Below are 21274 nucleotides of genomic sequence, written 5' to 3'. Positions count from 1 at the left end.
AATAGCAATGTTTATTTAGCACTTTAACATTTAAATCTTTCTCCATTTGACTGTGTCTTTCCTTTTGAACTGGAAGCACAAGTTCCTCTATTTGCCTGAAAAACTCTTTTTTTCATCTCACGCTGAATCCCCAGAAAATCCTCAAATATTCTTGAAAATCTCAAAGATATTAAGGCATTAGCCCCCCTTCCTCCCCATTTAGACCTTTGAAGGCTGGTGTGCCTAGAATGATTTTGGAGTTATAGCTCAGAGTCTGAATAAAAAATGAAGGGAAGCATTTTGCAATACTGTAGCCAGTACAATAACTAATTACTTATAGATTTTAGGTCACATTTGAAAAAGACAAATACTGAAATAAATGGATAATCATTTGGAGCTACCACTAATAGTTTGTTTAAGTACTTTGGGTTAAATTCAGCTCTGTGTCATGGCAGAGCAACTGCCTGCATCGATGCATGCTCCAGCTTCATACTGGTGCCAGTGAGAGCCAAACTGGCCCCTTTGCTTGGATCAGAAACATTTGTAGCTTGGGCTTGTGTGCTGCACTGGATGGTTGGTTGGGCTTCTACTGGACCATGCCAGTGGGAAGAGAGTTTAACCAGGCAAAGCATGGCCAGTTCTGACACCAAGGGAAACAGAAAAAAAATATCTGAAGGTTTTGAGGCCAGATGCTGCCTTCCACCATGAGGTTTAGCAGAAAAAGCTAAGAAATGTGTTGGCAGATTTGTGGTGAAGTGATCTCACTCTGTGAACAACAGAAGACTTTAGAAGAGAGGGGTGAAAATACAATTAACGTCCCATGTATTACGTGATGAATTTAATTTTTAGATATAGCCAGCATGTGTATTAAAATTTTTGCCTGTCCATAATATGAGAAGTCATTCCTTTATTACAGATGACATTTAATGTGATGGCTTTAATGTACTTTAAAGAACAACAACCCTCAGACAGAACAAATTCTGTCTTCTCACACAATTGCGAGCCAAATGAAATTGCCTTCTTTACATTTGCAACTGGAATCATCGATAATTTTGCTAAAGTGAGATGTGTTATGGATGCATTCAGCATAAACTTCAGGCTTTGGAAACCTGGAGACCTGGTTTTTACTTAGTAAACATTTTGTTCATCAATCTGTGCCTGGGTGGTGCTTCGAATTGCACATGACTTCTATTGAGGCTATGAAAATTGCATTCAGCCTCTCATCAGCCTCCACTGGCAACTTGCAGCCTTCTCCTCTGTGTCATTTTTCTGTGGTTTAACAGTAATGCCAATGTCAAGACATGGCATGGCAATGACTAGATAAATACTCTTTATTTATTAATACACATTCTCAGCAGGATCCTCCATGACCTAAAGCTCCAATGCTGGGAAATCTGCACCTCCCTGCAGAGGTGAGCTTTCTGGATCCAACAGTCCATGGAAGAGGTGTTGACTGGGGCCCAATGTCTCCACACCATGGGGCTGGGAAACCAGCAGCCTAGGTGCCTGCCTGTGCAGTGGGCTGGGAGGGGTGCCACACGTCTCCTCCCTTCCCAAGGGGCATCAGATGGGAAACTTCACTTCAGCTGCTTCCCTGAGGATTTTGGTAAATCCTTCCAGCCACAGCATGTATCCCACAGTCTCTGGCTGCTCCCCATTCCTTCACAGCTGACAGAAAGCCCAGTTTTCTCCCCAAAAGTAGAGAAGTCCCAGCTTGGTGCCAGACAGCCTCTATGAAATGTTCATCTTGGAAGAGCAGGGAGAACAGTGTCAGATATGTTGGAAATTATGTTTTAGGGCTCCAGAGAAGATCTGTGTCCTCAAGGGTCTTGCTAACTTACCTCAAAAATACATGTGAGTCAGCGAGATGGGGAGGCAAACTACCCGACCCCCCCCAATTCTCCCCACCCCAAATCTCTTCAGATCACGAGGAGTGGTCAGGGACAGGGATGACAGCATCTGGAAATAACATCATTCCTAAGGGAAAGTATTCCTTTTTAATTAATTGTATCCCTTTTATCCATGACAATGTAATTGCATTTTGCTTAACTAAATCTTTTTAATTGGTGCTGGGAGTGAATGATAAGCAAAGCTGTACAATTCCTTATTAGCTATTACAGATAGCTATTTTAGGGCAGCGTAGGATGGTTAGTTGGGAGACTGAAAAGCTGGGGGCAAAGAGCACTAAGCTGGGTATTTGGGAAGGGAGGTGGTGTGGGTGCGCAAGCCAGTCTCTACATCTCAGGGCTACCCATTTTTGTAAGATGCAAGAGGCTTTTTGTTGCTCGCCATCTATCCTGCGGTGACTTGTGGCACTCTTCCTGCCCCAGCAGACCTTCCCTTGGACTGGAGAAGTGGATGCGTGGGGCACGAGTGCCCTCCAAACCTGCTGCCTGGGGGTCCCGGTGCTGGGTTCCAGGCTCCAAGTGCCACTGCTGTGACTCGTGTCCTGCCCTCTGAGCTGTGCAGCTGTCCCTCCTCTGTCCCTCCAAGGGGACGCCTCTGGCATGCTGGCGAAATCTGGGGGTTTGCCTTAAAAACAGTGTTTCTAGCTATTAAGAGTGGAGACAAAAACCTGTAAAACTGTCCTGACTGCCTGGCAGTCTCTCACAAACCATCAGTCACAGGAGATTGAATCACAAAGGTATTTTCCACTCTTAGTTTTCAAAATCCCTTTCTGGGAGGACTGGTTGACCGCAGCTGGAGTTACCGAAGACTGGGAAACCTCTGCGGCCTGCCTCACCCCCTTAGACCGAGCGCCCTGCTCTCAGGTTTTGGCTCTCTCTGCATGTGCCGTCAGGCCATTGAGTGGAACAAGCCACGTTTTTGTCCTTCCCCGTGACACCGGTGGGACACCACGGGGACCCTCCAGCCGCACCACGGGCACCCTCAGCACCCTCCTCCCGCCGCCGCCCTCGTGCTCCCGGGACGGGCAGCAGCGCCGTTCTCCGCGGGAGAAAGCAGCAAGAAAGATGCATGCGCTGCTTGAACCACAGCCTTCCCGAGCCCCCGGGGCCGGCCAGCCCCGACCCGATCCAATCCGATCCAATGTGATCCCATCCCATGCGATCCGATGCGATCCCGGCCGGGCGCGGGGCTCCCGTCGCGGCGGCCGCGGAGCGCGTGGCGGCCCTTGAGCTCCCCTTAGTGTCGAGAAGGAGCATTTTTAATAAATCCACGTCGCCCGTGGAGATCGCTGTGGGGTGTGCCGGTAGTTCAGCACTGTCGGGTGCTTGGGGAGGTACCCGGGGCTCATCCGCAGGTCCCGTCGCGCCGGTGGCACTCCCGTTAGCTGTGTGTCCAGCCGTCGCCCTTGCTGGGGAACGTTTATTTGACACAAGAATTGACATGAAGATAATTCAAGCCCAACTGTCCCCACGCCAGTGTTATCCAGTGGTTCTGAAAAAAATCTGGGGTTTTTTGGGGGGGTTGCTTTTTTTTTTTGCTTTTTGGAATTAAATAAGGGCTTTTCTTACCTCTACCAGTACACAACATACTAATGAGTATGGCAATTTATGTCAGGTGAGGAGGAGCTACAAGGTCTGTCATTTGAATTAAAAGCGTGGAGTTTAGTGTGAACTTCTGAATCTGCTAAAGCTGGACTTTGAAATTTTATTTCTGGCACCTGGACTCCTGGCTCTCATGGGAAGCGAGCCTGCAGCCTAACAGTCTCACAGCCTCCATGACTCCTTCAGCTCATCTACCTCTTACGGGAACTGGGAAGAATTTCTTCCTGCTTTAATGACGTTAGTGTCTTCTTTCTGGTTTCACCCTGGACAGAACAGGATCAGATGTAAATTTTGCTGCCACCGCCTAGCATCCTTTGCTGTTTATTCACACCTGGCCAGTACTTCTCCAAGAGGATCCGTTGGGACTGACACAGGGAGTGTGAAATCACGGGCACGGCGACTCAGCCACAATGGTCCCCTCCAATGGATGCTATTTCTTGCATGTGGCACACCCTGCACTGGTGCACTTGGTTCTTCTCTTGCAGCTCAGACATGCGCTGCTTTAGTAGGCAGAAGTGGTTGTGTTTCTAACACTTGTGTGAGCTTTGTGTCTGCAGCTCTCCACCCAGCTCTCCACCCACCCACCCTCTTCAGACCAGGCACACAGAGTGGTATTATGAAGGCAATGCTTGTTTTCCTACCAAGCTCTGGTTTTGCCAGCACAGTAATATTAACATAGATCATGTTCCTGAGCCCCCTGTTTACCTTCCCAGACCAGAATGACCTGTACTGGTGTAAGCACTTCTCTACTGGTTCCTGCATCTCTGCTGAATGGAGGGGGCTGTGCCAATACTGCTAGGCAGCTGCATGTTTTGGCCCATTCCCCTTTAGCAGTGGCATTCTGTTCTGATTTTGGCTGGGATAGAGTTAATTTTCTTCCCAGTAGCTGGCATAGTGCTGTGTTTTGGATTTAGTATTAGAAGAATGCTGATAACACACTGATGGTTTAGTTGTTGCTAAGTACTGCTTATGCTAGTCAAGGACTTTTCAGCTTCCCATGCTCTGCCAGGTAAACAGGAAAACTGGGAGGGGGCACAGCCAGGATAGTTGATCCAAACTGACCAAAGGGCTATTCCATACCATATGACGTCATGCTTGGTATAGAAACTGGGGGAGTTGGCCGGGGGAGAGCGATCGCTGCTTGGGAACTGTCTGGGTATCGGTTGGCGGGTGGTGAGCAATGGCATTGTGCATCACTTGCTTTGTATATTATTATTGTTATTATTATGCTGTTGTTATTACTACTACTACTACTACTACTACTACTACTACTACTACTACTATTTTACTTTACTTTATTTCAATTATTAAACTGTTCTTATCTCAAGCCAGGAGTGTTTCTTACTCTTACTCTTCCAATTCTCTTCCCCATCCCACCGGGGCAGGGGGAGTGAGCGAGCGGCTGCGTGGTGCTTAGTTGCTGGCTGAGGTTAAAACACGGCACATTCCCAGCCCCTGCAGCCATGGCCCCAGCTGTGTGCCTGCCTGGGCCACCTCGAGCCCTTCCCCTTCCTCCTTTAGTCCCTGCAAGATAAGTGCCATTTTGTGTAGTTGGCACTGAACTCTTCACTGTCAGCATGGGCTCTCCGAGGCTCCTAGAAAATCCCTCTGACTCCAGATTTTGCAGACTACATCTGCACTGCAAGGTGAAGCAGCAGCAGGAGGGTAGGTTAAGCACATCATGCTCTAGTTTCTGGCCAAGCTGTTGGACAGTAGCTTGGGTTCAACCTGTTCCCGCTGCACTTAAGAGCAGATGAGCTGGACTATGGTGTCCTTCGCATTGGGCATGCAAATCTAACCTCTGGTGTCTCGACCTTAACCCTGGCACAACTGCTTTTTTCTGGATGCCCATTCTCCAAAAAAGGAGATTTATGGGAATTTGAGTCCAGCCAAAGGGTCATCACTGAGGACATGGTGCCTTTTCCTTCAGTGGCAGTTTTGCCTGATGAAAAGTCAAGTGTCTCAGCATTTAGCCTGCAAAAGGGTGAGGATTGTATCCCATTAGCAAGGAAAGTGACAAAATGGGATTGTAAGAACCACATGCTGTTGTATCAAGACAGGAATACAGCTTATAAATCCTTTATTTCCTAACAGTGGAAATGCTTTATTTACATACTGCCACACCAAAAAGAAAAAAAAAAAAACAAAAAAGACAAAGGAAACCCATGCAGGCTCAGCACTGTCCTTGGGAGCCCTGCAGAAAGCTGTGTTAGCCCAAGTGCTGGTACTCAGGGTGCTGTTAGTGCTGGTGGGGCTCCCTACCAGAGCAGAAAGCTTTTGTGTCTTCTTGTGCAGATGAGCCCCTGTCCACTTCCACCAACATTGAAATAGTTGTCATTCATCAGGTTTCACCCATGTTTTGTGGCAGGTGCTCCTTGCCTCCTCTAAACCAGAACCAGGAATGGTAAGCGGCTCTCTTAATTTTCCTGCTATCAAAGGCATCAGAGTGGATACTGGAAAACTCTTGAGATTTTCCAGACTTCTTTCCTGAGGCCTGAGACCTCGTAACAAACACTTCCTCTGGTTCAAAAGGACGATGAGCTTTGTTGCAGACTGCACTGTTGGACCCTATGCAATGCTGGGTCTTCTCACTCACGTCAGCACTGGATGCCCCATCACCTGCTGCTCTTACCAGGACTGCTTGTTTTTTCCACTTATATCTGGATTTCTAAGCACTAAAGGCAAATTTCAAAGCTGTGTAGACAAACGCAATTATGACTCACATTAAGGCAGAGCTGTGGGGTCGCTAAAATGTATTTCTGACATTTTAAATAAAATGTCCACAAGCAGGTTGTTGCGATGTGCCCAGCTACATGTACACAGGCTGCTTGTCACCTGCTGAATGCCCAGCGCTGGTGGGAAAGGGGAAGACTTAGGCTTTAAGAAAGAGAATCCTTTCAGCTATTACCTCAGACGTGTACAAGACTTTCAGTTAAGATAGAAGCCTTTGGCTTAGGGTCCATATTTTCACCCTGGAAGTTTAATTAGCTGATACTTCCCCATTATTGCTTTTATTCGTCATCCCTTTGTTTTACTGGAGCATCTGTTTTCTAAAGGTATGAAAACGCTTAGCTTTATACACCAGATAAGTTATGGGGTATTGCTCCTGGGGACAGGCAAAGAAACACTGACAGAGAAGGCAGGGGACTTGGCCAAGTTCAAAATCAAGGTCTGTGCTAAACCAGGATAGTGTGGCACCTAGATCCCAGGCACTTATTTTTGCACTTTAACCTGTGATCAACATAATTTCTGGAGAACATTTATATTTGAATTCCAGAGAGATCATCTGTTTATTTCTGAGCATCTCCTATCTTCGGTGTATGCACTTCTCTGGGGGTTTTAGGCTCAGACTCACAACTGTGACGAAGATGGACTAGGCCAGCTCAGCTGCTAACTGCTTGATTCTGCACGCTTACCTTGCTGTCTCTTACTGCACTAAGCTAAAGGGGACCAACTCTCCTCCCCTGTGGACCTAGAGGTCACATGTGTGTGAGCCACTACAGATGAGCTGATATCAGGTAGCTGGAAAAGCTGTGAACTGGCTCCATGCCTGAGCTCCGGTTGTTTTGTGACGCCTGGGACGTTTCAGGTTACCTGTGGGTCTTGCGACCATTATTGATTTATGGAAAATTCAACTTTCTCTGTCAGTATTTTTATGTCTTGGTAAAGAGACTATAAGCACAGCCTGACAAAACTGGGTTCGCGTTATGTTCAAGAGCCCTGTAGAGAGTGGAGGCGGGCAGCAGCTCCCAGGGCAGCCTCTGTGTCCCTTCAAATGCACTCCACCCCAGCGTCCTCTCTGTGGGAGCAGTTGTTCACACCCCAGTCGGGCTTTGAACAGTCCAAAATTGAATATTCGTTCCCGCTGCAGTTCACATCATCAAGCCAAATTTTTCCAGTACCTTTGGAAGATGAATTAAACAAACAAACAAAAAACTGTTGGACAAAAGAAAGAGGAATATGCATTTTTACTAGAGACCCCTGTGGATAGCAGGTGTGCATTGGGTTGCACGGTTGGCTTGTTGGAAATCAAGCCTTTGGGTACAGTTCAAGCAGCACTTGACCTGCAGCTCCCTCATCCCAAGGGGAACGAGCTGCCCCTTTGAGGAGATCCTCTTCGCTCTCCCACTGCTAGTGTAGAGGACCTGGGTGTGGTGCTTTCTGGGTGTGCATGACCTTGGTAACGCACCCCCTGACTGAGGCCCTGCCTGGGGAAGTGGAAGGCTGTTGTGGACTCACCTCCTGCTGCTGTGAAGGCAGAGACTGCACGGCTGTATCCCAGCATTCGGCAGACCACAGTGGCATCTTGGGTGCCCCAGCCATCATCACATATTGTTCCCCAGGACCCTTGGTGATAGATTTCCACACGGCCCCTCTTGCCCCCTTCCGCAATTCGTATAAAATGATTGAAGTTGCCTGACATTTCAGAGGAGAAGAAAATAACTCATATGGGCATGAGCACACTGAAAGATAGAAGCAGTGACCGCCCAAACTGGATGAATGCTCCCATCTCCATGGCTGTAGCCAGGGTGGGACCAGAAGTTACTGGTAGCTCAAATCCAAACAATTCAGGGTCCTCTCCTGGGTCTGGAGACACCACAGTGTAGCTCAGCACACGGACCCCTTGGTTCTGGCAGCCATGCTGCAGGTTAACCAGTGTGCACAGGGGGCACCTTGGTCCTGATCTCAGATAGCTTCGGTGCCAGAAAGCAAGTGAGAGAAGAAGAAATAAAATTCCAATACCTTCTCCCTTTTCACCTTTGCTCCCTTTCATTCCTTGGGAACCTGTTCCAAATTAAAAAACAAGAAAATATTTGGCAACTGTTTGTGGGAAAATCCAGTTATTAACTTTTTCTGAATAATTGGGTGAATCAGAGATACAAGGGCTCTGTCGCCTTGTGGAATGGACCCTCTGAAGTGACTAAGGGTAAGTAAAAGAAACGTGGCAAGAAAAGCAGGATAACATAGAGCAAAGTCTTCCTAACATGTAACCCAAGAAAAGGGCCACTTGGAAAATCCCATCCACTCACTCGTGGGAAATGTATCTTATTCCCACTACTACCTGTAAAATGACATCTCTGATAGCCTTTGGGCTCTCCACAAGCAGGCATGGTATCTCCCAAAGTATTTGCAGGAAGATCTACATCATGGGGTTTGGTATCTAGGTGCTACCATGGGACAGCAGAAAGCCACTCCCAACTGTCCTTCTATATTTCAGTGGAGCATCCTGGTCTTGAAAGCAGAGGTGAGTGAAAAAACACGATGAGTTCTTCCCCCAAAAGCTACCTCCACAAAGCACACATTGCCATATCCTTCTGCAGGCCAGGAGCTGAGACCCACCCGGAGGGCAGTCCCTAACCTGGGTCACCCCAGTTATGCTTTTCCCCTCCTCCAGAGGCAAAGCTCTAGAAGAGGAGTGCACGGAGTAGCCCCAAAGAGGCTCCAGTTTATTTTATTTCTGAGGACTCTTGTACTGTTCAGTGTGAACTATTAAAAGAAAAAACATCTGGAGCACTGTTCACTTCCTGTGGCCTGCTGGAATTACTGGTTTGGGTGGTTTTTTACTACAGGTCTTAGGGTTTTTGGAAGCATTCTGTGATTGGAAGGGAGGGGGGTAAGGATGGGGAGTAGCTGTAGTGTTGGCCCTTTTGAACTATTTTGTGTCCTACAATTAGAGAGGCATAGTTAAATACTCCTAGCGTTTCTGAATCTGTGTTCCTGACTGTCACGTTTACATGGGATTTATCCTGGAGGCATGGTATGCTGCAAGATGTCTCTGTACAAAACAAAGAGGAACATGGATTGTTCCAATTTTCTGTGAGAACAGGGATTTGAGAAAATCTAATGCATCTGTTTACTTGCATGTCTTTCAGCACACCTCACAAGGTGTAAATGTGACACTCTGCACATTCATCTGGGAAGACTGATCTGTCTGTTGAGTTCCTCCAAATGACCTCTGTAAACATGCCCCAGAGCAGCTTGTGCCAGTCTGTGAGGTACAGTCCCAAACTCAGATGCACCATCAGCTCCACAGACCCCGTGGCAAACAGCCTTACCAGAGAATCCACGCTCTCCTTTGGCTCCTTTTACTCCTGGTTCTCCTTTTGGACCCTGACTGCCATAATCACCCTTGCTTCCTTTTAGACCAGTTAGGCCTTGGCTGCCTGGGTGGAAAGCAAGAAAGTCATTGCCTTTGTCCCTTCCGAAGGAAAGAACATGACAAACATTTCATATTGATGCAGAGAAGAGGAACATGGCATTTAAAGTGCTTTGCATCATCAGAATAAGTCATGCTGTCAAAAAAGGGTTTACCTGGCAGGCCCTGGTCTCCCTTTGTTCCTTTTTGCCCTGAAAGACCTAAGATCATCAAAACAAACAAACAAAAATTTATAAGACAGGTATTTATACATTTGTAAAAGCTTATGTGAACTAGTATTTATGATGGATTTCAACTCTTCTAGTTTAGTTGTCTACACTATGGGCATCTGTTTCTGAAGTGGGTGTCTTATTTCCCATTATAGTCAGTGCAGACCTTGTCAATAAAGAAAATACAGGCAGGAGAGAATCGTCTTCTCCTGAAGTAGATCACCTTCTGCTAATTTGTTTCATATGCTAAACTCCACTGATGGGACAGAGACCCTCCCTCTAGGTGGGTCTTCACTAACCATATAGAGAGCCTGGACATATAAATTTAGGTGCATGAGACATATGCAAGCACATAATGTTGGGCCAGGTGACTCCCATCCCTATCATCTAGGTATCAATGAATGCAGAAGGGTGCAGTGTTTGGACCTTTGTCACCTCCTGATGGAGATGGGAGGTTGTGTGCACTATATAAATTAAGGGTTAAAAAGGTTAATTCAAGAGAGATACATCAGAATAGGCTTGTGCTGCCGAATGTCACCCTATTGTTTGGGTGCCTGGGACAGAGAGGTGGCCTTCTTCAGATGGAAGGTCAAAGAAAAGGCCTAAGTTGGCCTCTGAAGATACCTCTTCCTGCAATGCTACAGAGGAGGCCAGGACAGATGCTTGCTAGTGAATACCCTTCTCCGTCAGATTTTCAGCCAGTAAAAATTTGTCTTTAGCTCCAGAGTAAGGAAGTTGTTGTTCCGTTCATCTTAAATTGCTGTTTTGTTTGTGCTTTTTCTATTTATACAAAAATGCAGGCAACATCACCTCCTCATGCATGTTACAGATGGTTGAAACAACCCCTCCAGTGAGTCGCTACCCCCCAGCAGACTGGCAGAGGCCCAGGCCCACCATGGCATCCTGGGATATGTTGGGGCTCCAAGAGCAGGACTCAACAAATCTCCTTGCTGTTGCAGATCCCTTTCCAGTGTCTGCATAATGCATGTTGTTGACCCCAAACCTGTTTAATCTCCTTTACCTGGTATTCCTCTGTCCCCCTTTTCACCTCTGAGTCCTGGAATGCCTGGTATGCCTAAAATTAAAAACAAATCAGTAAGGGCGAAGCCATCACACAAAGCAAGGCGAGAGTAGGAGGTCGGTGAGTTATAAGTTTGAGCAGCGTTGTACCTGGACTACCAGTGAGCCCGCGGTCCCCCTTCTCCCCTTTCTGACCAGGTCTGCCTTCAGGGCCAGGAATTCCAACAGGTCCAGGTTGTCCGGTTATGCCTTGAAGTTGAGCAAAAGCAGCACACGTGAAATACAACACAACAAATGAAGGAGAAAAAATAAAGATAGCTCAATCACCAGCCCCTGCGCTGTGCAGATTGAGTTGACCCTATGAAGGGAAAACAAATGCTGGGTCTCTCTTGAATTGCAATCCTCCCCCTGGCAGCGCTAATCTTGGTGGTGCAGTGAGTGACAGTGTCCTGGTTACAGCTGGGATAGAGTTAATTTTCTTCCCAGTAGCAAGCATTATGCTGTGTTTTGGATTTAGTATTAGAAGAATGCTGATAACACACTGATGGTTTAGTTGTTGCTAAGTACTGCTTATGCTAGTCAAGGACTTTTCAGCTTCCCATGCTCTACCAGGTAAACAGGAAAACTGGGAGGGGGCACAGCCAGGATAGTTGATCCAAACTGACCAAAGGGCTATTCCATACCATATGACGTCATGCTTGGTATAGAAACTGGGGGAGTTGGCCGGGGGAGAGCGATCGCTGCTTGGGAACTGTCTGGGTATCGGTTGGCGGGTGGTGAGCAATGGCATTGTGCATCACTTGCTTTGTATATTATTATTATTGTTGTTGTTGTTGTATTGTTATTATTATCATTACTATTTTACTTTATTTCAATTATTAAACTGTTCTTATCTCAAGCCAGGAGTGTTTCTTACTCTTACTCCTACGCTTCTCCCCCCATCCCACCAGGGCAGGGGGAGTGAGCGAACAGCTACGTGGTGCTTAGCTGCTGGCTGGGGCTAAACCAAGACAGACAGTCTGGAGTGAAAGGCTTTATGGACCCAGGTCCTTGCAGACTGTCAGCCTTGAGAGGCACAAGTGCTTTCCTAAAAGAGCAGCCAGTTTCTGCCCTTGTACGTGCACATGTGTCAGGAAGGAGGACATGGCCCTCTATGATACGGGATCCTTCTTTCCCTCTCATTCTCCTGTGCAATGAGTGGGGTCCAGATGAGAAAGCCGAGGCTGTGGCATGGCTTTACACAATGTTGGCGTAGTTTCTTCATCTAATCATCATCTTCTCTTACCCATGCTGGGATCTAGCCTGGCTGCAGTTTTCCTTGTCATGAAGCACCATCTAAAAGAGATCAGTCTCATATCTCTAGAAGAAACTGCACCTCCTGTACTGCTTACCTGCCTCTCCTTTCTGCCCAGGACGTCCAGGCTCCCCCGTGCTACCTGTAACAACATCCTAGCATCAGTGCTAATGAGGCTTAGCCAAACACTTCAGCTAGGGCAGCCCTCCACCACAGCACGCATGTGCTGATGGTGGGTCGTGCTGTCCTCTGCACTTACCACTTAAACCTGGCAGGCCTGGGACTCCCTGCTGTCCCTGAGGACCCATGGGTCCACGGGGCCCGGGGTCTCCCTTCTTGCCCATTTCGCCTTTCTGTCCTTGGAGACCTATCAAACAGCACAGCACAAGTGTATAAATTTTAAAAAACAGATTCATTGTCTCTGCAGCCAGTGGAGCACCTCCGTCTAGGTGCACCAGTAGCTGTTTGGCCTCACACCTGCATTTACCATTCAGTGACGTTCCCATAAAGCTTTAGGAGGACAGGGCTGGATGGCACCTCAACTGTCTGAGCCATCTCCAGCTGTGCAAGACTGTCTGTCCAGATGTTTGTCTGACCTGCTGTTAAAGACTTGCAGTGGTGCCATGACACCTCCCCAGTCTATTCCCCAAACTATCCCTACCACCTGTTTTCTTCTCTAGTTAAATATCCCTTGTTGCAGTCTGAACCCTTCCCTTCTCCTAGCCACAGTGGAGGTGGAGGACAGTGTATTCCACTCTTGTGCTTCCAGGGAATTGCCACATCTCCCCTTAGCCTCTTCTCTGAATAGGTGATTAGTGGGCTCCAAAAGAGCTGAATTACTTAAAGTGCCTCATTTAAAGACTGACATCTCCTTCATCTTTCTGCTCCAGAATTATCCCAAAGTCCTCGCCTTTTGGTATTCCTCCTACTTTCACTTTTCTCTTCTGGAGCAACTTGTGCTAATGAGCACACTGGAGCATGTGGGATCTGATGGAAGATCTGAGGAAGCTAATCAACCTGTTCAGCTCTCCTCCCTGGTCTGCACCACACACATCTTCTGCTTTCTTTTGCTATACTGCTTTCAGCCTTTCCTCTCTGGGTGCAGCCCATGTGAGACCACTAAATAACAGCTATCCAGGAGATGCTCACTAATTCATGTTACATGGGAGAAACATGGTGCATAACTCTTCTACTTAAGGTGTATAAAAGTCAGGCTTCTATAAGACATAAAGTTCTCAGAAATAGGTTTTACTAAAGTGAGGACTAACATCCACATGCTTGTGCATATAAATTATATTGTATTATTTAATACCATGAAAATCCTACTGCAAACATTGCTGCTTTAATCTGGGATAGGCTGACAATTGAATACCTGTGGCTTTCATTAGACAAAGGTCACTCTATAAAGAGACTTTCATGGTGCAGTCAACATTTTGTACATCCCCTTCCCCCAGCCCTCCTTTGGGGGCTTTGCTGGAGCATGACATGAAATGCAATCCCTTCAGATCAGCACCCTGAGCTCAGGGCTGCCTGGATTTTTATGAAATATCTGACCTATGAAGACTTCTGGTGTTTTAAGTAGAATGAGTTTAAACAGGAATACATTGGAGAATCTTAATGAAGTTGAGATAGTGAAGAAGTCTTACCTGTAAGCCCCATCTCTCCTTTTTCTCCTCTTGCTCCTGGTTCACCACTTGGACCAATGGGACCAGGATCTCCTTTGCTCCCCTTCGCACCCTGCAGTCCATGTAAGCCTGCAAGGACAACACCACTTTTCTGATGCTTCACCAGGTGTCGTGTCTAGTGAATGCCAGCAGCAGGCCACATGGCTCAGCTCCGAGCATGAGCCAAACTCCACTCTCTGTGTACTTGAGAGTGATGCTGGTGGCAGTGGGAAACTGGGCTACAGTGACCAGTGCATGTTGACTAATAAGATTTTTTCCAGCTAAGTTTTGCTTTCTTCGCATTAGTTTTACATAGGATTATTTCCTTCAACTCCAGTGACATTCCTACTGACTTACACCTTGACTGAGAACAAGATTGCCCATAAAATCATCCATAAAGTCACTTTATGCTCATCCACAGGAGTAATTCAGGTGTCAGAAAAGCCTTACCTTGGATTCCTCGGTCTCCTTTTGTCCCCGGTGGTCCCTGTAGCCCTGAGATATAAAATACATATAAGAGCTGACACACATCATCTATTCGCAGTAATGGCTAAGAAGAAGAGATGAATTTTTTAATCATCCTTTGTGCATGCTCCTTCAGTCACCACTGAGGCCAATCTTCAGCTGGCAGGGACCAGCACAACTGCTTGAGTAAAGTCCGTGGAGCTCAGCTGAGTGCGTGGCTGGGCAGGGGCCAGCTGTCCTCCAGCCAAGCCCAGCTCGCGGGGACCTTTGGGGAGATCTTTCCTGAAAATGCACTGAACTATTGGGCTCTGATGTATAATAACTGTGCTTGGCGGGAGGTGCTCTTTCAATGGTGTAAGTTCAGCCAGGAAGATAGAAAACATGATTTTTAAAAAATGTATTAATTTTTTTTTTTCTTCAGAAAAGCTCATCAATGCAGCCAGAAACTAAGGATGGATGAGATACAGACCTGACCTAACAAGGGTTTCTTCTTAGATCATCATCACAGGTCATAGAAACTCTGGTTTCTCTGGACATTGCCTAGCGCAACCTCTGCTCAAAGTGGAGCCAATATTAGGTCAGGACTTGCCGGTGTAGTTCTACCCAAAAACCCCAGGTGCCCAGGGCAGCAGCTTGTGCATGGCTGTGGAGGGGAGGACTTGCAGCCAGCTCACTCCTGAGTGTGTGTGGTTGTTTTCCCAGAGACAGGGTGGGCAAGGTCCCAAATCTGTCACTGGTTGTTACATGCACTGTTCAGCTAGGGACCTATAAAGCAGGGACTGGGGAGGTCTCTTTGAGTTGTCCTGGAGTGAGTTGGACAGTAGGACTTGCTATGTCTGAGGCAGAAAAACATAAACCCCCTCGCTGCTCCTCTCTTGTCTCACATGGAGATTTGGGACAGTTATTGCAGATAATGACTAGGTGCATTTCCTCCATCTCCCCTGAGCTTTTCTGGTGGGGTAGCAGTGAGGAGGCAGAGCCAAAATGCTCCTCTGTGGTGGCCACTGGCCCCTGCAGGAGCACTCAGGCAAGCCGAGGCTCCTGGGGGATCAGTCAAAAGGTGCAGCAGGTCTCCTCATGGCCAGGGCACTGGGTGTCTGCACATTGGGTAGGATCTGGGTCTAGAGACTGAAATCCCAAATCCTCACTTCAGGTCTCTCAAGGGAAAAAAAGAGAAAGAGGAAAAGAAGAAAAGATGCATACGGCTCATTTACCAACATACCTGGTGGACCAGGATCTCCTTTGCGTCCAGGAGGCCCTGAAATAAATATTTAATGGATATTTTTCAGTAGTCAGCACTCGGTGGGGAACATACCAGTATGGGGTTGATAGGCTTGAGGTCTGGGCTGAAGACACCAGCCTTTTGGAGCGCACCCAGAGCCCAAGTTACACGAGGGGAGAGCAGCCTGGAGCCATGCGTGCAGCTGCGGTGGGATCCAGGGGGGCTGCACAGGGCTGTGCTCCAGCTTCTCCAGATGTGTCCAGCTCCCGAGCCAGGGTGTCTGGAGCCAGTGTCCAACCCTGGGCACTAGGGCATCACTAACTGACAGGAACACCAGATCTTGCCCTTGTTATTTGTTCATCTGAACTAGGTTTTTGGCCCAGCTTTGCCAGTGGTGCAGAGGAACCAGCTCTCCCCACCATACAGCCAACATGGAGACATGGAGCCATACCTGCAACGAGGGTGATGTTGTTCATCATCATCATCAGGTTTGCATTGCTGCTTTTAATTATGGTGATTTCTTCTTCTAAGCTTCTCCTCCAGCTTTCTTCATGTCCCATGTGCTTCTCTGTAGGGTTTCTCTCCAAAAGCATTTTGTCGGCAAAGGACCTTTCCAGAATCTCTTCTGCGTAGGAGGTATTTTGTTCTTGACATTTCAGTATCTCTCTCTGCATCTTAAACACTGAGGAAACAAAAGGCCCATGCGATGAATATTCCCTGCTCGATCCAGCTGAGAAATGCCTGTTTGGCAGAGCACCCGTGGAGGACACCTGGGGTTAAACACCACCACTGTTTGACCTGGGGAGGTGGTTTTCATGTGCTGGTCCTTGCTACAGCCAGGAGTGCAGCCAGGAGTGCTTTTGCAGATGCAAAGCATATATGCAGGGTGGGGGAATGGTTTCCTGCAGCGGCTGCTTTGACTTGGGGTGTGCAGAAGACCAACTGTGCTCCCTCAGAGTTTTCCTATCTGCATGCTCATCCCCACTCACCCGTGCCCCCTGAGAACACCCAGAAAAGCTGTCTTTTGATGTCAAGCCTGCAGTGAGGTTGTAGTGTTACCTTTGTATGCCAGCAGCCCCTGGCTGGCTGTCAACAGCAGCAGGTAGATGCCGAGGGCAACCCGAGTGCAGCATGTGGATGGCTTTCTTTGGTTTCGAGGCTCTAAAAACCAACAGAAGTAAGGTAGACATCCTCTCGCATCTCTCTTGTTGCAGACTCTGCTTGCTTCCAGCCATTTCAGGCTTGGCCACAATAAATTAGCAGTGCTTTCTAACAACAGGGAACAGCAAGGTCCCTCTGTGAGACTGCCAGGTCCTGTAGGCAAGGCAGACTGCCTTCCTCTCACCTGGGCTTTGCACTGCAATTCACTTGGACATCTTTTTCCTAGCCAATTTAACCAACTCACTTCCACCAAGACTTAATCCAGCCTATAACAGTATGAATGTTGTAGTTTTCTCCTTTCTGCATCAATAAACTCCCTGTTTCCATCACTTTCAGTTGTCCCAGGCTGCCACTCAAAGAGGGTAGCTCAAAGCACATGCCCTCTCCATCCAGAGCACTGCATACACGCAATTCCAACAGTGATGTATGTACACATTGAAACAAATGAAAAATCAATAATAAACTGAACTGCAGAACAAATGAAAACAAGTCATAACATTTAAAACAAATTGTCACCAGCAAGTGTAAAAGAAATAAACTGCTTTGTCAAATTTTGGCCTTTAGGGAGAAAAAAGTATTTCAGAAGGATTAATAACTACTTCAGACATTCAGTAAGTTACCCATAATTGAGTTTTTTTCAAAGTAATGTAATCAGGAGTTTAAAGTCTTGGTTTTAAAAGAGTACAATGATTTAATTAGTTTTACAATAGAATGGTTTAGTCAGCAATGAAGTATTTATATTCAGCTAAAAATTCATAAAGTTACATTTTTTATTGATCTGGTGATTTCAGTATCTTAATTGTTAAGACGAAATTTTTACTCAGTAAAATTAGGCATTTTCTAAACAGGAAAAGAACCATTTTTTTTCTGATGCTCAGCATCAGCTTTTGGCTAGAAAGGACAATTTCACGTACTTCTTTTTTTAAATGGTCAGTTGATTTAGTAGCAAAATCACTGTAAAAAGCATTTAATATGCAGTATAAATACAATATTTCATTTTTATGCACTGCTTTCTTCATAGACCAGATAAAATCCGTATCAATCCATTTAATAAAAAGAAACCTTACCACTTATCTGAAAGGTTGTGGTAGCAGCTGAGGCAAACGCAGTCTTGTCTGAAACACTGAAAGCGTTCATATCACTCAAATTTCCATCTTCCCTGTATCTGTCTTTAATTTTCATGACAAATTTCTTGTGGCTAACCTAAAGCCTTGTCAGATTATGGACAATAAAGAACTGAAGGGACTTCCTATCTGCCTCCTGATTTGATATGCTTTCTGATATGCTTTTCCTATCTGCTCAGTTTTTATAGACTTGTGAGAACTCTGATGTGGTAATTTGAACAGTTCCTCAAAAAATCCCACAGCTAAGATGTTCAGCTGCTCTTGCATACTCACTTGGGGATGGCGTGTCCACAGAGCCTCGGGCAGAATCCTGCAAGAGGTTCAACCCTGAGTTATTTGACATCTCTGCACTTTATTGGGGTTGGACATGAGGTGACCTTTTTGCTCCTAACACAAATAAACCTCCTTATGTAGCCGAGAAGATCCCAGGTTCAACATTAGCTTGGAGATCCATCCCCTGGGACGGGAGGTGAAGCACTGTGTGGTAGTGAAAAACACATTAACTTGCACCAAGATGACAACTTAGTGATGGTGCATGACTCTTCAGTCATGCGAGGAGGGAAAGAATCAGGAGGATTTGTAAAGACAAGCGTATGATGGTGGGATGGGGGGTGCTGAAGCCCAAATGGGTTTGGGATGTAATGGAGAAAAGACACTTTCAGCCTCCTTGCTGAGGGTCTCTCAGCCCCTGCTTCCTCCTTGTCCCATTTTCCACACTCACGGACACAGCTGTTACCACCTCACCCCTTCTTTGCTCACATCATGTAAAACTCCCCCCTGCAGACCTCACCCTGGCATTTGGCACTTTGGCATGTCCATTTGTGCTGGGGTTGGTTTTGATTTTGCAAAGGGAAGTAACTCACCCAAACCCACAGGCGAGAGCTGTCGGTAGGCGCTGGGCAGAGCCCTCCGCACCCACGCTGCCACCACCACGTGCTGCCCTCTCTGAGGTGCAGGGCAGTCCCCATCACACGGTCTCCTCCTGGGCTGCGGGTCCGTGGTCATCCTTGGGGCTGCTGGGTCCTCGCTGCTTTGCGTGGGCATGGAAGAAAGTGTGGTGTAAGCTTCAGGTAGACATGAGCTGGAAGTCCAGACCCTGATGGCCCAGTGTGGAATGAAGTCCTCTGTTCTGCATCTGACATGCAGCTCTCTTAAAGGCTTAAACCAAAAATATGTGGGGATTTTTAAATCCACTTCTGTGTTCTCCTTTCAAACATGCTTGTGCAGCTGTGACCTGGTTTGGCACCAACAGGGAGGAAGAAGAGTCTTCCATTACCATATATTCTGCTACACGCTGCGTAGGAATTGGGATAATTTTCTTTGTTGTGAAGGGCTCAGATACCCTCTTGAATTAGAGTGGCTGAGAGGTTACCACCAATCAGCTGAGCCATAGTAACTACCTGTGCATGCTCTCCCTTCATGGCATTGCCTCCCCACTGGGGCAAGGGCTCATATCCAGCTCATTTCTACTGGTTTGGATGGTTCAGCTGACCACTCTGCACAAGCCTGAAGCCATCTACTCTTGCTGGGCCAGGTGGTGAGCTGTGCATGACTGCACTTGTGTTACCAAGTGGATGTTTATAGAGAAGGATGTGATTGAGGTGCACACAGGGAGCAGATTTACAGCAAAAAGGCTTTTAACAACACTTCTAGGCAAATCCATTTTGCTTCAAAAGTATTAAAAAGAAGCTGGTAGCTGTAGTTTTCAAAAGCCCTCCTAAAAGGCAAAAGGTACAATGAGATCTTTGTGCACTCCTTCCCTGAGAAAGAAGTTCAGGGATATATTTTCCCACCTCTCATGGTCATGCTATGGCCATGTCATTCTCAATGGCCCCGGTGGCATAGGTGCAAAAGCAGGGGTAGAGACCCTTGATTTTGACAGTCCCGATCTGCACTGCTCCAGGGTTCAAAGTCCAATTCTCCACTTAGCTATTTCATGAAGGTCAATAGCAAAGTCATGATCCCACCCAACTTTTCCCACCAGCTGTGGTTGCCTACCCAGCTGGTCAAACTTAATTATGCCCTTATTTCTAGTTGATATAGCCCCGTGCAGCTCTGCGTGCTGCCACGTTCCACCAGTCAGGTGAGCATCTGGCTGCCTGGGAGCATCCTGATGTGTTTCCATGTGGATGTCAACTGCTGCAAACAGGTGGCAGATTTCCCTGTGCACATGGCACCGGGGGTCTTGGCCATGCCACAGATGTCAGAGATCATGTACACACTCACTCAGCATTTGTGTGCGCTCACTGCCGCTGTCCCCACCCTGCTTTCTGCTGTCTTCATTTCTCTCTGTACCATCACTGACCGCAGCAATAGATTGACTCTGATTGTGCAATTGGGGTTACTAAATCAGGAAAGAAAAAAAGAAAAGAAACTGCTGATTCAGTGCAGTCTCCCTAGGTTGACGGTTTGCTGAAACGATGGGGTTATTAATACAATAGAATTTTCCAGCACATTATGAGGCACATCTGCTGGGACACCAGCCTCACCCTCCAGGCTCTCTGCTAGGAAGCCCTGGCCCCTCTCCCTCCTGCTGCTCTTCCTGCCTTCCCTGAAATGCTCTGCCAACATCTTGGGGAAGAGACCAAAGTCCTCTGACTCATCCCAGCCCTTCCCTTCCCGTGCTCTGGTGTTGGTGGCTCATGCCATGCAGAAGGTCCTCCACATGCTTTCATTGCACCTCATCTGAACCAAGCTGTATAAACAGACCACAGACGCCTGAAAGTCACAGGCCTGTGGGTAACTGCTGATGGAGGGAAAGGGAAGTTTCTGGTCCCTGGCCATCCCCGCTACCTTTCTCGTCTCCTTTCACTGCTGTTGTCAGCTACAGGCATTTGCCACCATGAAAAGCTCATGGCAGAGCGAAGAGACATAACGCCAAACTCCAACCTGGCATTAGCTAAACACAGTGCTTCCCAGCAGTGATGCTGCCAGGGAGCTTGAAGAGATGTTAGCTTTCTCAGGATAGGCATTTATCCTGAAACAAATAAATTTGTGGGGTTTTAAAGTTTTTTTTTTTTCCAAGTGAGAAGATATCCTAGCTCAGAGATGTTTCTCCTTTTATCTACAATATGGTAATTTTTCCAAACTCGACTATTTGATTGCAGACTGTCTTAGGCACAAATGGGCAGAATTCAGGGGGTTTTGGTGTCCCTCCAAGGATGGGGAAGAAAAGAGGTGATGGCACAAACAGGCCCCATTTCAGGTAAGCCAGGGCAGCAACCTTCACCATTTCTGCCATCACCTCTAGACTGAAGTGAGAGTGGCAGCCAGAAGAGGTGACAGTCTACCCCTTACACCTGCACTCATGTATCTGCAGATGAACTTCAAAAAACACTGAAAAGTGATCCTGCCAACAGACCACGCTGCTCTGCCACAGAAACAAGTAGCCATGGTTTGACCTGGGACACAGCCCTAGATGCACACTGCAAAGCCATCAAATTGCCTCTGCAGTGGTAGGTTTGTTTGTA

The 21274-nt window shown here is 47.1% G+C and overlaps 1 protein-coding gene across 1 annotated transcript; it reads right to left on the bottom strand.

The window, feature by feature from the left end:
* Nucleotides 1-7259: 7259 nt before the first annotated feature.
* Nucleotides 7260-17865, bottom strand: MARCO (macrophage receptor with collagenous structure). The gene is made up of 15 exons (XM_075711454.1): nucleotides 17748-17865; nucleotides 16579-16680; nucleotides 15971-16201; nucleotides 15520-15555; nucleotides 14283-14327; nucleotides 13815-13922; nucleotides 12424-12535; nucleotides 12266-12306; nucleotides 11025-11123; nucleotides 10876-10929; nucleotides 9801-9845; nucleotides 9545-9652; nucleotides 8232-8273; nucleotides 7728-7904; nucleotides 7260-7390 (listed from the first exon to the last, which is right to left on the bottom strand). Exons 1-15 carry the CDS (start codon nucleotides 17860-17862, stop codon nucleotides 7260-7262), a joined length of 1446 nt encoding a protein of 481 aa, XP_075567569.1. The 5' UTR covers nucleotides 17863-17865.
* Nucleotides 17866-21274: the final 3409 nt, after the last annotated feature.

Source organism: Pelecanus crispus, chromosome 5, assembly GCF_030463565.1.
Source record: "Pelecanus crispus isolate bPelCri1 chromosome 5, bPelCri1.pri, whole genome shotgun sequence".
NCBI lineage: Eukaryota > Metazoa > Chordata > Aves > Pelecaniformes > Pelecanidae > Pelecanus > Pelecanus crispus.
Note: the sequence above shows the minus strand (reverse complement) of the source record. Positions and strands in the feature narration are given on the sequence as shown.